The sequence below is a fragment of the Trichomonas vaginalis genome, chromosome III, assembly GCF_026262505.1.
Source record: "Trichomonas vaginalis G3 chromosome III, whole genome shotgun sequence".
Lineage (NCBI taxonomy): Eukaryota > Parabasalia > Trichomonadida > Trichomonadidae > Trichomonas > Trichomonas vaginalis.
Window position 1 is genome coordinate 27236232 of NC_067205.1, and position 14430 is coordinate 27250661.

A 14430-nucleotide genomic window follows, 5' to 3' on the forward strand; every position below is an offset into this window, starting at 1 on the left:
AATTTTAGGGGGTACTCTCATTTTTTTATTATTATTAGCAGATTAAACATATGCTGAAAAAACTCAATGTTACAGCTCCACCATTAGTTAAAGGTCTCGAAGAAGCAACATTTGATGGCTTAGTTAAGTATATTAAATCAGGTCATGCAACAAATACAGTTTTTCTAACTGGAGCAGGAACTTCTGTTGCATCAGGTATTCCTGATTTTAGAACACCCAAGATTGGTCTATATGCTAATCTGGATAAATACAAGCTACCATATCCAGAAGCAGTTTTCGATATAGAATTTTTCGATACAAACCCAGGTCCATTCTTTGATGTTTGCAGAAACATTCTTCCTGGAACATTCAAGCCATCTCCAGCACACTATCTTCCAGTTTTATTTGACAAACACAAATTATTAACACGACTTTACACGCAAAACATTGACAGTCTTGATATATCAGCAGGATTACCACTAGATAAGATAGTTGAGGCGCATGGAAGCTTTACATACCTTACATGTCGCAAATGCGGAAGTAAATTTGAATTTGCAGATTATAAAGAAGAATTCCAGACAGGAAAGGTTGTACACTGTCGTGAATGCAAAGAAGGCGTCATTAAGCCTGATGTTGTCTTCTATGGAGAAGATTTACCTCAAAGATTCCATCATTTAAGCGAAAATGACTTTTCTACAGCCAATCTTCTCATTATCATGGGAACATCATTAACTGTATCACCATGTTGCATGCTCCCAGGATATTGCCCACCAAACTGTGTCAGAGTTTTAATTAATAATGAACCAGCAGGAAAATGCCCAGAAGCAATCAAAGTTGACAAAAACGGTGTCGGTCATAACAAGTACGAAAAGGAAGAGCCACATTTACTTACATATAATTGCGAAACAAACACCAGAGATATATTCTTGAAAGGCGACCTTCAAGAAATCTGCGAAAAATTAATTAATGCATTGGGATGGAATAATGAATACTTGAAACTCAAGAAATAAAATATTTATATGTTTGAATATTACAAAATAATTTTTAAACTGTGTCAACTCTACTCAATTTCTTATATAAAGCCACCATCATCGTTTTTCTCCTTTAATTGAGCGAAATCCTTTCAAAAATTTTGATTTCAAGAATTTACGAAGGAAAAAGAGTTTAAAATAATAACTTTCGTAGTGGAATTACATCTATGAATGTTTAAGATTCAGATTGTGAGATGCAGCTATTCTTCTTTTTAGAAACAAAAATAATATTTTAAGGATATTCACATTGATACTACGGTAATTTCTCACTATATTCTCTCACTAGATTCTTTAAATTTACATATTAAATTATAAATTTAATATTTATAAAAAATAATCAACTTTTAACTTGCTTTTTAATTTCTGAAATATAATCGGAACATTTTGTAAGATTTTTTATTCTTTTATTGTTAAAATTGAAAAGATATTTTTGGAAAGGAAAAACTCTTTTTATAATTTGATATATAGAGAAACTGATAGGACGCTAAAATAATATTGAATTAGGAACTAACAACACTAAAAAGAAATATTTTTTTCAAATCCTGATTTTAATATTTTGGGAGAATGATAAGCGTCTTATAATGTACAATAGAAAGTTCATAAACTGAACGATGGAATTGACTAACAAAGTTCACCAATAAATAGAAATTTGAAATTTTTCAGAGTCTTATGAAAAATCTCAACAATTGAAAAGTTGAAATTTTTGAGTCATGAATGAAAACAATTCAATTTTGGAAATCACTTAAATATCAATGTCCCACCTTTTATTTATGGTAATGATTAATAATATTGTAAGTTTGTCAATTGAATACTATAAGATAATAAAATAGATTTTATTATTTGTGTTAATAGTCTCAATTATTGAACATATATCTTATTACTCACTTAGTTAATATCTTATTGTAGATGGCCATATCATAGAAAATATCCTAGTCAAAATTTTATTCGGGCAGGGATGTGTATATAATAAGGTCAGCTGCTATTTATGAAACAACATTTTTCGATGTTATCCATTTTCTTATCTCTGAATTAATTAATGTTAAATGCGCTGTTTTCCTCTTCAATTTTTCTTAGTTATTAAGATATAATATGAGACACCGTTTTTGGTCACTTTGGACCGAGATATAAATATACATTGGTATTTTCTGAATAATCAATTCTAAAAATGTTGATTTACTTGTGAAACCATACTTCAAATGACTTAATTTATACCTTGTAGTTATCTTATATTACTTGAAAACTGAAGGAGGATTAACAGTTCTGCCTTATAGCACACATTAGTGCTAGTTAGGTCAGCTACTTCTAGGCTGAATATGCATATGTTGCTTTTTAGTGGACCATTCTCATACCTTTAAGACTTAGCAGATGATACTAGGAAGATACATATTAGTGGAGTGTAATATTGATAACTCCTCGGACATTTCAAATTTTGTTTGTTAAATATCTTCCACTAGGTGTTATTTATTCTAATAAGCATATTAAACTGTGGAATATTTGCTAATAGGTGAGACATAGATGGATTATTCCCGTAAGGGAAAAATTACTTACTTCCTGCGCCTCAACTATCTGATATACTAGTGTGTATATCCTGCTGATTACCTGCTTCATGTGTTTTCGAGTGTCTTGATAATGATTAAATGCTTGTTGAAGTAGTGATCCCTGATAGGTTTCAGACTAATATTGAATAAGTAATATATGAAATTTGTGGTTTATTATTATTTTTAGTGAATTAGAAGTAATTTAAGTGAAATCTAGTTTTATTTATGGAAACAAAAAATCATGTCAATCATGGTAAATTTGAAAAGATATATCTAAATTTGGGTTCGCACTTATATTTCATTATTATTTTTTTCAAATTGAAATTTAATTCATTGTTTTTTCTTATAATTATGGTACATAAAATGAGTTGTTTTAACTAAGTCAATCGGAAACTTTTTCATTTTCGTTTTATTTTTTCTTGATAGCTCAAATTTTGCATGAATAAAGGATATTTATGAATTGGTCTTTCCTCATATCATATCTAATGAGTACTTTTCTTATCGTCATATACATCTGTTTTATAAAAAAAATGAAGAAACCACCGCGGCTTTTTATTTTAACTGCAGCCAATGTAAACAATGCGTCCTGTTTTTCATCCGACTAATTCCTGAGACTTTATGATTCCGTAAAACTTTAAATTTCAAACTTGGAAATCCTTTCAACAATTTACATTTTTTATCGTTTTGCATTGTATATAATTGATATTCAGGAAATTTAAACCATTAACGCAATGACACACATATATATTTTATATCTTCAAGTGTAATATATAGTCTATTCATTATATAATTATTTAAATAGTGTTTGATGTTAGAATTCTATGAAAAATCTCATTCAAAAGTAAAGATTAGGCTCAAAAGCTCTCGAAGATTCGCCTGATCAATAAAGTAGCATGATAGGATCATGAATGTCAAAGTTAGAACTAACTTGGATCTTTTGAGAACGTTTCGAAAAACTTAAAATTTGTTATTAAGCAATTAAGGAATTGATATATAGGATTGTGTCGATTATTTATCTTACTAGTTTGTGTTTTTTTATGAGACAAGTAATAAGTGAGTTTTATTTTTATTGTGATATTTTAATAATACTCGACATCATAGTATTTTTATTATTTAGTTAATTTCCCACAACTCACTGAGCATTTGTTGTTCTCACCTACTTCACAAGAAGAAACACATAAAACTAAAAAAATTGTGAAATTTGTGTGATTTTCTTAATATATTTTGTCACTACATTGGTTAAAAACATTGGATTTCATTCATAGTAGATTCACATACATGTAATTTAACCTAAATCAATAACGTACTATTCTTATTTGAGTATAGATGGGTATATCGATATTATATTGAATTAGTTAAATCGTATCTAATGCTATAATACAACTTAAGTTCTAACGCGATTGAAGTAATGTCTGGTGACGGAATTCCAAATGTAATTAACTTGATTTCATTTTATGGAGAGAAAACAGACGACATATTATTATATTGAGTGTGTTAGTTACCACACGAGATCAAATTATATCGTATGATTTAATTAGACTATTTACCATATAAGGTTTACTATTCATTGGGTGAAATTTTGGAAGTCTTTTAATTCTGAAAAATATATTAAAAAAATCGTTAAAAAGTGATAATTAAAAAATCTGATATACGTGATTTCTATTTCATTTGAATACTACTTGGACAAACTCTATGAAACATCACGCATTCAAGGGCAAATAAACTTTTGAGACCTTCAACGTCATCTATGATAATTTATTATACTAAGTATTTACCCATAACTTATAGGCTGTAGAGTGGAAGGTATTTTCTCGTGGCTAATTAAGCGTATAATTGAGTGAGAAGCACTCACATTCAGATATGATGTGTGAACTTCTGTTTTCACTGCAATTTGAATCAGAATAAACTCAAAACAAGAATAAAATGATATACTCACTCTCTAAATGTGTTCGAGATTTAAAGTTGTATGAATAAAACGATTCATCTTTCGAAGCCTCCCATTTAATGAGAGACTTCGAAAGATGAATGTATTCATGTAGATGAAATACTATATATGACCTTGTGTGATACTAAAGATATCAAAATGTTCATTTTTAAGTGCAATAGAAGGGTTATCTCTCGTAAAATCTCAATTTAAGGAAGATTTAGAAAGAACTCCTTTCCTAAGTAGATAGTGTGTGGTTTCTGTCTTTTGGTTGATCAGGACTATGAAATTAAGTCGGACAGAAAGAAGTTCTTTCCAAAACAGACTCCAAATGAGTTGTTCGAAAAGAACTTCCTTCTGTATATGGATAATTGTAGTTACCGCACTGAAGTATGTGATTGTGATGATGGAGTTCTCGATAAATCTAAAATCGGATTAAGATTAATTGAAAACTCAAGTAATTCTTTGAAATCTTGTGTTGTCTGGCACTATAATAACCAAAGAATGAGAATATTATGTTGAATGATGAGTACGTGTGCTCGGCATTCGCCGAGCGAATTGAGTTTAACGTACTATGAAAAGTGACAAATTTGGACTTTTTTTCCTAGGGTTATGATCTCTTCCTTTCTGCTCAATACGACAGAAATGAAAGAATGAATTTGTACTCCCTAATTGATTACTACAATCTGTATCTATCTTTAACATAGAATTAGCTGCATTGTGATTTATACTCCAGAATTATTCAATTTAAGATCAACCTCGTAAATTTTAATCATATTGCACCAATACTCCTACGTTGAGATAAGAACATGATTATACATACCAAAGCCCCATATTAAAAATCAAAATTTAGCACCTCCATTATGCAACCACATTATTCGTCGCAAATAAGTATATTTACGCATATTATGATGCATATTCACACAACTCGTATACATGAAAAGTTATTAAAATCAGACAAAATTATTGCAATAAGGAAAAAAAAACTTTATTATATATGTTAGTAATGAATTACAAATATTTCTACAAAGAATGCTCAATACTTCATATAATCTTCGAATATTTCTTATTACAAGTTAATACATTTTGACTCGAACATGATAAACAAAAGCCGACACGCTGATTACTACATTTATGAAAATATAGTACGTTTCCATTCATCTGTTTACTTGTTTTTGTTGGAATAAAATCATTTTTTTTTTCTTTCATGAAATAAGAATTTTGCTGCGAAAGCAAAAAAAAAAAAAAAAAAAGGTAGTGGGGCTTCCAGGGGCTGCGCCCCTTCTAGCCCCTAAGAAATTTTGCCCAAGACCCAAGAGGAGGACCGAACCCCAGCCGACCAGCCGTTGACTTTTTTGTAGAGCACTCAAAATAGTATAACTTTGTCCGGACAAGTAAGGGTCTATCGTCGCTACAGGAAAAGTTACAGGCGTTCCAAGGAAGTATACTTTGAGAAGCCTTTTCCCCCTTATAGAATGAGATAGGACGGTTATTTTACAAAACTGACAACACTTTGACTGAGTAGTTTTTTGTGCTGAACAAATAGTGTCATATAAACATCTGTCAAAAACCGTTTTTTACTTCACTTAAAATGCCACGTAAGCTACGTAAGAATATACGTAAGAGGAAGGAGCATTGAAACATCCAATAGTAAAACTGACACCACAACAACAGTTGCAACAACAAATGATGAATGACCCCACTATGTTGCAACAAATGTCAAGCAACCCTATGCTTTTAAACCGAGTTATTGGTGCACAGAGTGGAGGTTTAAGAGCGGCACTTTTAGCGAAAATGGAGGCTATGGTGGAGCTGCAGACGGAACAGCTTATAACCCTCAAAGTCAAATGAATTTGAGTTCACTCAAAAATCAAATAACAGATGTCAAAAAGTCAAACATAGACATACAGAAACAAATAAGTGAAAACGAAAAGAAACTAGAATATGACAGACACACAAAGAAACTCAATGAGTTAAACGTAGAGAAAAAAGAGAAAGAAGAACAACTGAAAGAACTAAGTACAGAGGAATATCCGAAAAAAGTGTCAGAAAAAGCAGCAGAAGTAGCAAAAAATGGAACAAGATGTTATAAATTTGAAAAACCATACTACTCAATATAAAGTACTGAAAGATGAAGAAATAAAACAAAAAGCCCTGAAGACATATATGGATAGGCGATGAGTATAAAAAGAAGTTGAAGCAAATGTAAAGGCAGAAAAACTTTTACAGTTGCAAAAACAAACCGTACAGTATGAAAACTTAGCACAAGAAAGTAAAAATAACGACGCAGCCATGCAAAAGGCAATGAAAAGCGCAGAATATATAAAAGCTAATAATGACTGGTTAGATGCCCAAGCCAACGCCAAAGCAGCCCAACTTATAGGTCAATAAGGACAAAAATACAAGCGGATGAAGACAGTTCAAATGAAGCTTTAATGAATGCTGACTTTAAGAACGCCTTCGAAGCTCTTCATAGTAAGGTGTAAAATAGTGAACGACTTCTCATCTGGAAAGAAACTGAAGTCTGAAGGTTTCGACAAAGAGTTAAGAAGAAGTAGCACAAAATATGACGAAAATAACAGATGCAGCAACGAGACAGGCAGTTCAAAGTGCCTATGACGCCGTTAGAGCAACTGTTGTGGAAAGTCAAGAAAAGAGTTACAACAGACCAAAACAGACCTAGTAAATGCTTTCTTAAGAACGAAAAGTCAGGTAGGACATTATGCTGCAGATGGAACATATTGCCAGCTGGTGGAACTTATATACCACCAGATAGGTACAAGAAACTCCACAGGAAGAAGTTCAGATACAACCAGACATGGAAGAAATAGTTCAGCAACAACAGCTAGAAGAGCCTGAAGGAAACGAACAAGTCCCTCCTTTGGAAACTACAGAAATAAATGACGCAAGACTGAAACATTGGGTAAAAGCTTTCCATTCACAAAAGATATTATTGGTAACATGGAAAGAAAACCAGAATGGCTACAAAAACATATATTGGAAACGAGCATATTCCATATGGACAAGCTATATTTGAAGAGCTTGAACCGGAAACTCAGGAAAGAGTCATGCAAACAATAAGCGAAGACTCAAATACAAACTATGACAAAATCTTTCTAGGATATTGGTTACCTGAGATGGGCGACAGAGCCAAAGGCAAAAAGGACATGGAAAATTTACAACATACTAGGTGAACATGAGGCAAAGATGCAACAACTTGAAGCAGAGGGCAAGTTACCAAAAGCGACACCAAAAAGAAGAGGTAGAACAAAGTGAAAGTAGTGAAGAAGTAACTTCATCTAGTGAAAGTAGTGGCAATGAAGGAAAAAGAAGAGTTAAAAACTCAGTCAGGAAGAAAGTAAAGCTTGGTACGAGTGGGTTCTATTATGACACATAAATCCAACTATTCTATATTTTTACCCATATGAAATGTACGCCGCTCAGAATAATAACGCCAACAGTTTTGGATGCATGAACGGAAATGTTTCCGAATGGTATAACGAATGCGACAATGCCATTAGAAGGTCAGAAATAGTTCCTGGAACTTACGAATATACAACTGCTGTTTCTTATGGAAACGTAGGTGAGTTTGGAGAAGGTTCTTCAACAACAGTAGATATTGCTTGCGACAGGTTTCATATTATTTCTATTGACAACTCATTCTTATACGTGGAACAAGACATTGAAATAAAACCTTCTGCCAAGTTGTCTGACAAGAAAGGTTGCAATGGAATTTTCTATGTCGGATACCAATATGCTCCAGAAGTTTTCATGGGATATAAGATATATTCTAACTCTGACTTAGTTCAAACAGTAACATGGGCAAACTATGAATGGTTCGCTTTGAGAAACTCAGTACAACCACAAGCTAGAGAACAAACAGACCAGTATGCAAATATTGAGAAAATAAGAAGACTTGACCCTAACGTTCCAGGAGTTTATGTTAACCTTTCTGGTTCAGATGGAACTGCTGCCACTAAAGTAAAACTGAAACTTAGAGTTCCTTTGTCATCTTTCCTCATCTTCAGGTTTTTAAGATACTTGCCAAACTGGGCAGAAAATTTCTATCGAACTTACTCCAAGCAAAAATAACTTAGTCATTGCACCAACACAAAGACCCATTCACTATTACAGACGTAAAGGGAACAAATCAAACATCATTCGCCGAATTTTGCAAAGACAAAGTTGACTTAGACTTTGGTTCTCAAACTTCAACAATGAAATAAACTATTATTTCAATGCTGCTGGACTGCTTGGACCCAGTTAAGTTTACATGCGAAAAATTTGAATGCAAGAGAAATAGAAAGCAGACTTGCAGTCTATATGTTGACCCAGATATTTCAAATGCTTTAGCTGCAAATATATTGCAGTTCCACTTATGTTCCCTATACACCAAATATCTGTCAAAGACTTTGCAGGTGAAGTTGGAAACCAAAGTGCTGACCCAGGTGCAAAGAACAGATATTGCTTTAACAACTGCAATGAAACATGCAGATACTATGTTTGTACTGTTCAGACGAACTATAAATGACTATTCTTGTTTCTACAACCCCGGTATTAAATATCATATAAACATAGATGGCAAATATTATCCAAGAGAAGAATATTCTCAGTTGAGGATATGAGGTCATACAACTTGACATTAGATGCTATGAACTTTAACAACAACTTCACAACAACCATTAACCTGAAATGCAAAGTTCTATTATGCCATATGTGAAAGTATGGATCATACAGGAGGTCAAAAACTCAATATACAAATGGAGACCGTTCAAACTTTTGCTTGGCATTCCATTTGCTGACTCAGAAGACTTTATGGGTGGTATTTCAACTGTTGGTACTGTACAAATACAATATACTGGTGACAGAGACGGTCCAGATGAACTGAGAGCAAAGAAGTTTACAAAACCAATAGCACTTTTCACGGAAGATGCTCTTTTGAAGATTCGTTCGATGAAACCTGCTGGGGCTCCTCAGATTGGCATAACGACAGCTTCCATCGAGCAGATTTTGGCAGCAGTCAGTAAGTTGTTCTTGAACTGACTTCTCTCCGTCAAATATTGACAGTACGCCAGTTTTGACATAATATTGTAAGATAAACTTACCTTTAGAAATATCTGTAAGTTTTGAAGTTATATTTTTGTCTGCTTCAAGAACTTTCACCATTTCAGTTATACCAACTTTCTTTGCTTTATGAAAATATTTAGGTTCAGCAAAGACTGCTATTCTATAACATTTTCCATTGTTTGTGTAAAAGAACTATTCTGTCAATGTATTTGTATTGTTTGTGTGTGAAACTTTGTTCTGCTTCAATTCGAAGAGATACTCGAATACGTCCATCTTTTTATTCTAAGTAAAATGTCATTCCGAAAAATAGAAGCGTGAGTGTTTCAAAGGTTTAATGGCGGTGGCAGATGTGAAGTTAAATTCACCAACTCAAACAACAGTCAAAGTGTTATTGTCAATGTCAAAGACAGAGATGTTGAAGTGGGGAAACCATACGAAAACGAAGATGGTATAACAATTGTTCCTGTAAAAGAACCAACATATCCTGAAGTTAGCAGAGACTTAAGTTCTGTTGCAGATATTCGAAACGACTACCAACAACTGAAAGACAAACTTCAAACTCAGGAGAAGATTTGTCAAGCTTTAAGTATAATGTTAAACTTGGTCGAACACAACCCTGTAAAAGTGAACTCATATGTCATTGCACCTCATGAAGTTTTGAAAGAACTATTGAAACTTTTGACAGAGGCAGACGATATAAACATCAAAGAAATAGAACCCGACATTAGTTGCTGTGGTGTTTCATATAATGTCATTGACAAGATATACGTTATGAAAGGAGGTGAAACGTTGAACTTAAGTATAGTTTCCCAGACGTCATAAAAATATTTGACGACCACAACATTTCATTAAAATTTATTTGCTAAGTAAAAATGTCAAAACTTCTTGAAAGATGTTTGAAGAAAAATAATATAGACTTTATTTCATGTAAAGGACTTTACACACTTTTGAACGATATGAAAGACCCTGTTTTGTTTGTTCGTGTAGACAAAGGAAAGTTCTATGTCTTTACAAAAATATTTGAACTTTCTTAGACAGAGAACTTCAAGAAACGCCATGTGAAAGTTTAGATGAAGTTCTTCTCCACTTTCAGAAAAACTTTTAAATATATATAAATGGCAGAAGATATAATGGTTTATACTATTACGACTAAAAACCCTGAGTCATATAATTTCTATAACAACAAACTTACAAAGTCCTCAAGGACGATATTGTAACATAACCTTAAACACAATGACGACTAAAGCCTGTTTTGCTCTTTTGACACCAGAAGACTTTATTGTTGTGAATGGTAAAAAATACTCCTTTGAAGATACTTACTCAGATATACACCAACAGGTTTTGTTGACTTATTTAATACTTTAAGTACGGGTGTAACATGTGCTGCAACTAGAGCAGGTTTCATTATGTTGGATGTCCGACTGAGTTTACTATAAACGATATGAAGCTATAATACAAAACTTATTTCTGGTTTTGACTACCAACAGTTTTCCTATAACAGGAAAAGGTGTCATACAAGGAATGTCTATTCCATTGACATTAAGCAACACCAATCTTATATATTGTTTCAAACTTAGGTTCAAAGTGTTATTCGAATGTTGACAGAAACTATTATGACCAAAAGATACTTATGCGTATAAACAATACTTTCTCTGCTGGTTTGCCTATTGTTCATTCGAATGCAGAATTTTCAACCTTAGTGAACTCAAACACTTTGGCAGGTATAACGTTGACATTAGTTGACGCAAACTTTGTTCCTGAAAACTTTTATGTCCTATGTATTTGTCAATGACGGCAGAAAGTTTCGAATTGGAAGATGCAACTGGTGAAAGTATTGTATTACAAGAACACTTCAACAACAAATAGCTCAAGAACAACAAATGCAACAAATGCAACAAATGCAACAACAAAGTCAAGAATAAAAAAAATATTTTTTTTATTTTTATAAAAATGTACAGAATAGATGTTTCAGATTTTTATGACTTCCAAAGCATTCAGAAATATGTGTCCATTTCGAGACTATAACAAAGCAGTCGAGAATTTGAAACGTTTAGTCATTTATGTCGACTCTGCCCCAGAATGTTATGTCATGAAAGAATGGGATGTTGTCTTTAACAAACCTAAACGCACAATAGTTCAGAACAAGAATGTAGACAGAAACTTAAGAAAAATAAAAGTCGTACAAGTTGCATGAAGATGTTAGATCTTGGATATCTTATTGTCAAAGTTAGAAGATTTTTCAGTTCGAGGTATAAAGTTCTATACACCTTCTCCAAACTTCTATTCTATCTTCACTGGATATAAATATGAACAAGTAGAATGGAAAGAAAATATATATAGAAGCTTGGTTAGACCATGTCAAAGAAATTATATGCAATGGAAACGAAAGGTTTATGAGTATATCTTATGTTGGTTTGCAAACATCTTACAACACAAGTGCTAAAAATGAAACTGCTCTCATTATAATTGGAAAACAAGGAACTGTAAGAATACTTTCTTTACAGATATTTTGTGCAAACTGTTAGAAGGTTATTCGAAACCCTAATATGACAAACTTAGAAAACATCTGCGGTAAATTAACTCTTCAATTGAAGAATATGAAACTTATAGTTTGCAATGAACTTCAAAGTATAGATACAACAAAAGTTTTGAACTCAGATGCTTTGAAGAGTCTTATAACAGACAAAGTTGGAGTTGTTGAAAGAAAATATAAAGACCAAAGAGTTTGTGAAAATGTTGCAAACTTCATTATGGTTTCAAACAATGCTGTTCCGATGAAGTTAGAAAGTTCTGACAGAAGATAATGTAGTTGTCAGACGTCAGATTCTCATATGCAAGATACAGAATATTTTGACGACTTAGCAGAAACTTTGACATCTGACTTTTACAACCACTTGTTCTCATATTTTATGACATAGATATTTCTAAGTTCAATCCAAGACAAATTCCACATACGAAGAGAGACAAACATTGTTAGAACAAACAAGAGTGTATATGAACTGTTCATAGATGAAACTGACTTTGTTCATTAAGATGAAAGGTCATTGTACATTCGTATAAACAATATTGTCAAGAATATGTTATATGACAGCGTCTAAACGAACATTCTTTGGCAAATGTCAAAAGTCTTTTAGATGTTCAGAATGGTGTATATACAAAGAAAATTTTTTATGAGTTAAATTTTTAAAAAAATATTTTTTTATCCGATAGAAAAGATGGCAAAATTCATCTCAGTAAACAAGTACATGTCAGGACTTAAAGAAGAACTAGACCCATTCACATATTTGAATGTTACTTCTACCATTTTGAAAAGTCTTCATTCAGCAAAGTTTGGAACATCGAACCAGTTAAGTTTGCTATTGTGACTAAAAATGGTGCGAAATTTGAAGACTTAGACATAGAAGGTTTGTTAGCAGTCAAAGAAAGTTTTGACAGAAGGTTTTCAAACCTTAAAGAAGGCAAAGCATACAAACTTGTTATACCTTATGAACCAAAGAAGCAGACGACTATGAATATTATGAGTCTAAAGTTTGTAGAAGTTCAAGGTAAATTGGGTAAAAAGATTTTAGAGTCTAAGCCAGTGTTTACTCCTAAAGAGGAAGAGAACATTGACATTGACCCAGAAATGTTCTAAAAATAAAATTTTATTTTTACATGTCAAATTTCTTTTTCTCTGGAACTGGTTCAGGTTCTTTCTTCTCTTCTTCTACTTTCTTTTCTTTCTTTTCTTTCTTCTTCTTTTCTGGTGGAGTTATGTCAAATTTGGCGCAACTATATTTATGTAAAAGTTCTTTGTCCTTTAATAGCTCTTTCTTATTCTGTTTTCTATTTCATCTTCAAGAAAAGCGCATGTGTCTTCTTTGCATTCTAAGAAATTTTGTTGGACTTCATCTTTCCAAGAGGCGTCATCTCTGTCAACAAGTCTGTCATGACAAACTTAAAGCTTCTCTGCCTAATGTTTTTATGGTTCTTGTCATATCCAGAAACAGAACTTTAGAAACAAATTCCCCTTTTTGTTTTACACTATGTAAGATTTTATGGTCGACAGATGTTTTGCTGTCGAAAAGCTTGTCTCGAATATAGATAGCGAAATCGCTAGACATTTTCTAAAAGATAAAAAATTTTTCATATTCTTATAGACAGAAAGTTTCTATACCAATAGTTTTGTTATGGTTAGTACCAGCTGTTTGATATAACTTCAAACATTATGTTCTCATGTCGATACGGAACGGTGCAGTGAAGGCTTACTTTTACATCGTTCAGAAACGCGAAGGACTTCAATACAAAGAGATACTAATGATAGGAAGAATATATATATAACTCAAAGATATGACAGTCACAGTCAATAGAGTCAAGGTTGTGTTGCTAATGATAAGAGAGCTGCAGATAACAGATACTACTTCGAAAAGTTTGAGGAAAATATATGGTGTCCCAAAAGGTAAGAAACGTTTGAAGTAGATGAGATAGATAAAGCTATAAAATTATTTGACGAAGTTGCTGAAAAATACATGTAAAGCGTTTATTTTTTGGTCTTTTGTGAAAGTCAAAAATAACGCAATTATTTTATAAAATATTTTTTTATTATTGTTAAAGACAGATATGTCACAACAGAGAACACAACAAACAGTATAGTCATGAAGCTATAAATGAAGAATACGAGTACATTACAGTATAACAAACAACTCCGTCTCATTCGTTCGGTCAAAGACGAATATGTACCAAAATGCAAAGTATTTGACAGCATGTTTTGCTCCAGATACTAAGAAACACAAGACTGGTTTAGGAACCAAGACAACAAGACTTTTGAGCGAAGCACAGCGAGACATACTTTTTTCTGAAAACAGTGAAGAACAGCGAGTAAGTAAAAAACCGCAGTCGCCAAACTCTATAA

General features: G+C 32.5%; 2 protein-coding genes and 1 pseudogene across 3 annotated transcripts, besides 2 other annotated features; 2 read left to right on the forward strand and 1 right to left on the reverse strand.

The window, feature by feature from the left end:
- Nucleotides 1–16: 16 nt before the first annotated feature.
- Nucleotides 17–1345, forward strand: TVAGG3_0773290 (NAD+ binding; the record flags this gene model as incomplete). Its single annotated transcript, XM_001298682.2, has 1 exon — nt 51–989. One exon carries the CDS (start codon nt 51–53, stop codon nt 987–989), a length of 939 nt encoding a protein of 312 aa, XP_001298683.1.
- A 3652-nt stretch (nt 1346–4997) lies between these two features.
- Nucleotides 4998–5045: a mobile genetic element.
- Nucleotides 5046–6063: 1018 nt separating this feature from the next.
- TVAGG3_0773310 lies at nt 6064–7662 on the forward strand (annotated as a pseudogene). Its single transcript has one exon. A coding segment is annotated over exon 1 (1599 nt).
- A 293-nt stretch (nt 7663–7955) lies between these two features.
- Nucleotides 7956–14430: part of a mobile genetic element that runs on past the window's edge.
- Nucleotides 13190–13348, reverse strand: TVAGG3_0773330 (uncharacterized protein; the record flags this gene model as incomplete). Its single annotated transcript, XM_051246043.1, has 1 exon — nt 13190–13348. A coding segment is annotated over one exon (159 nt), but the record flags the coding sequence as incomplete, so codon positions are not given.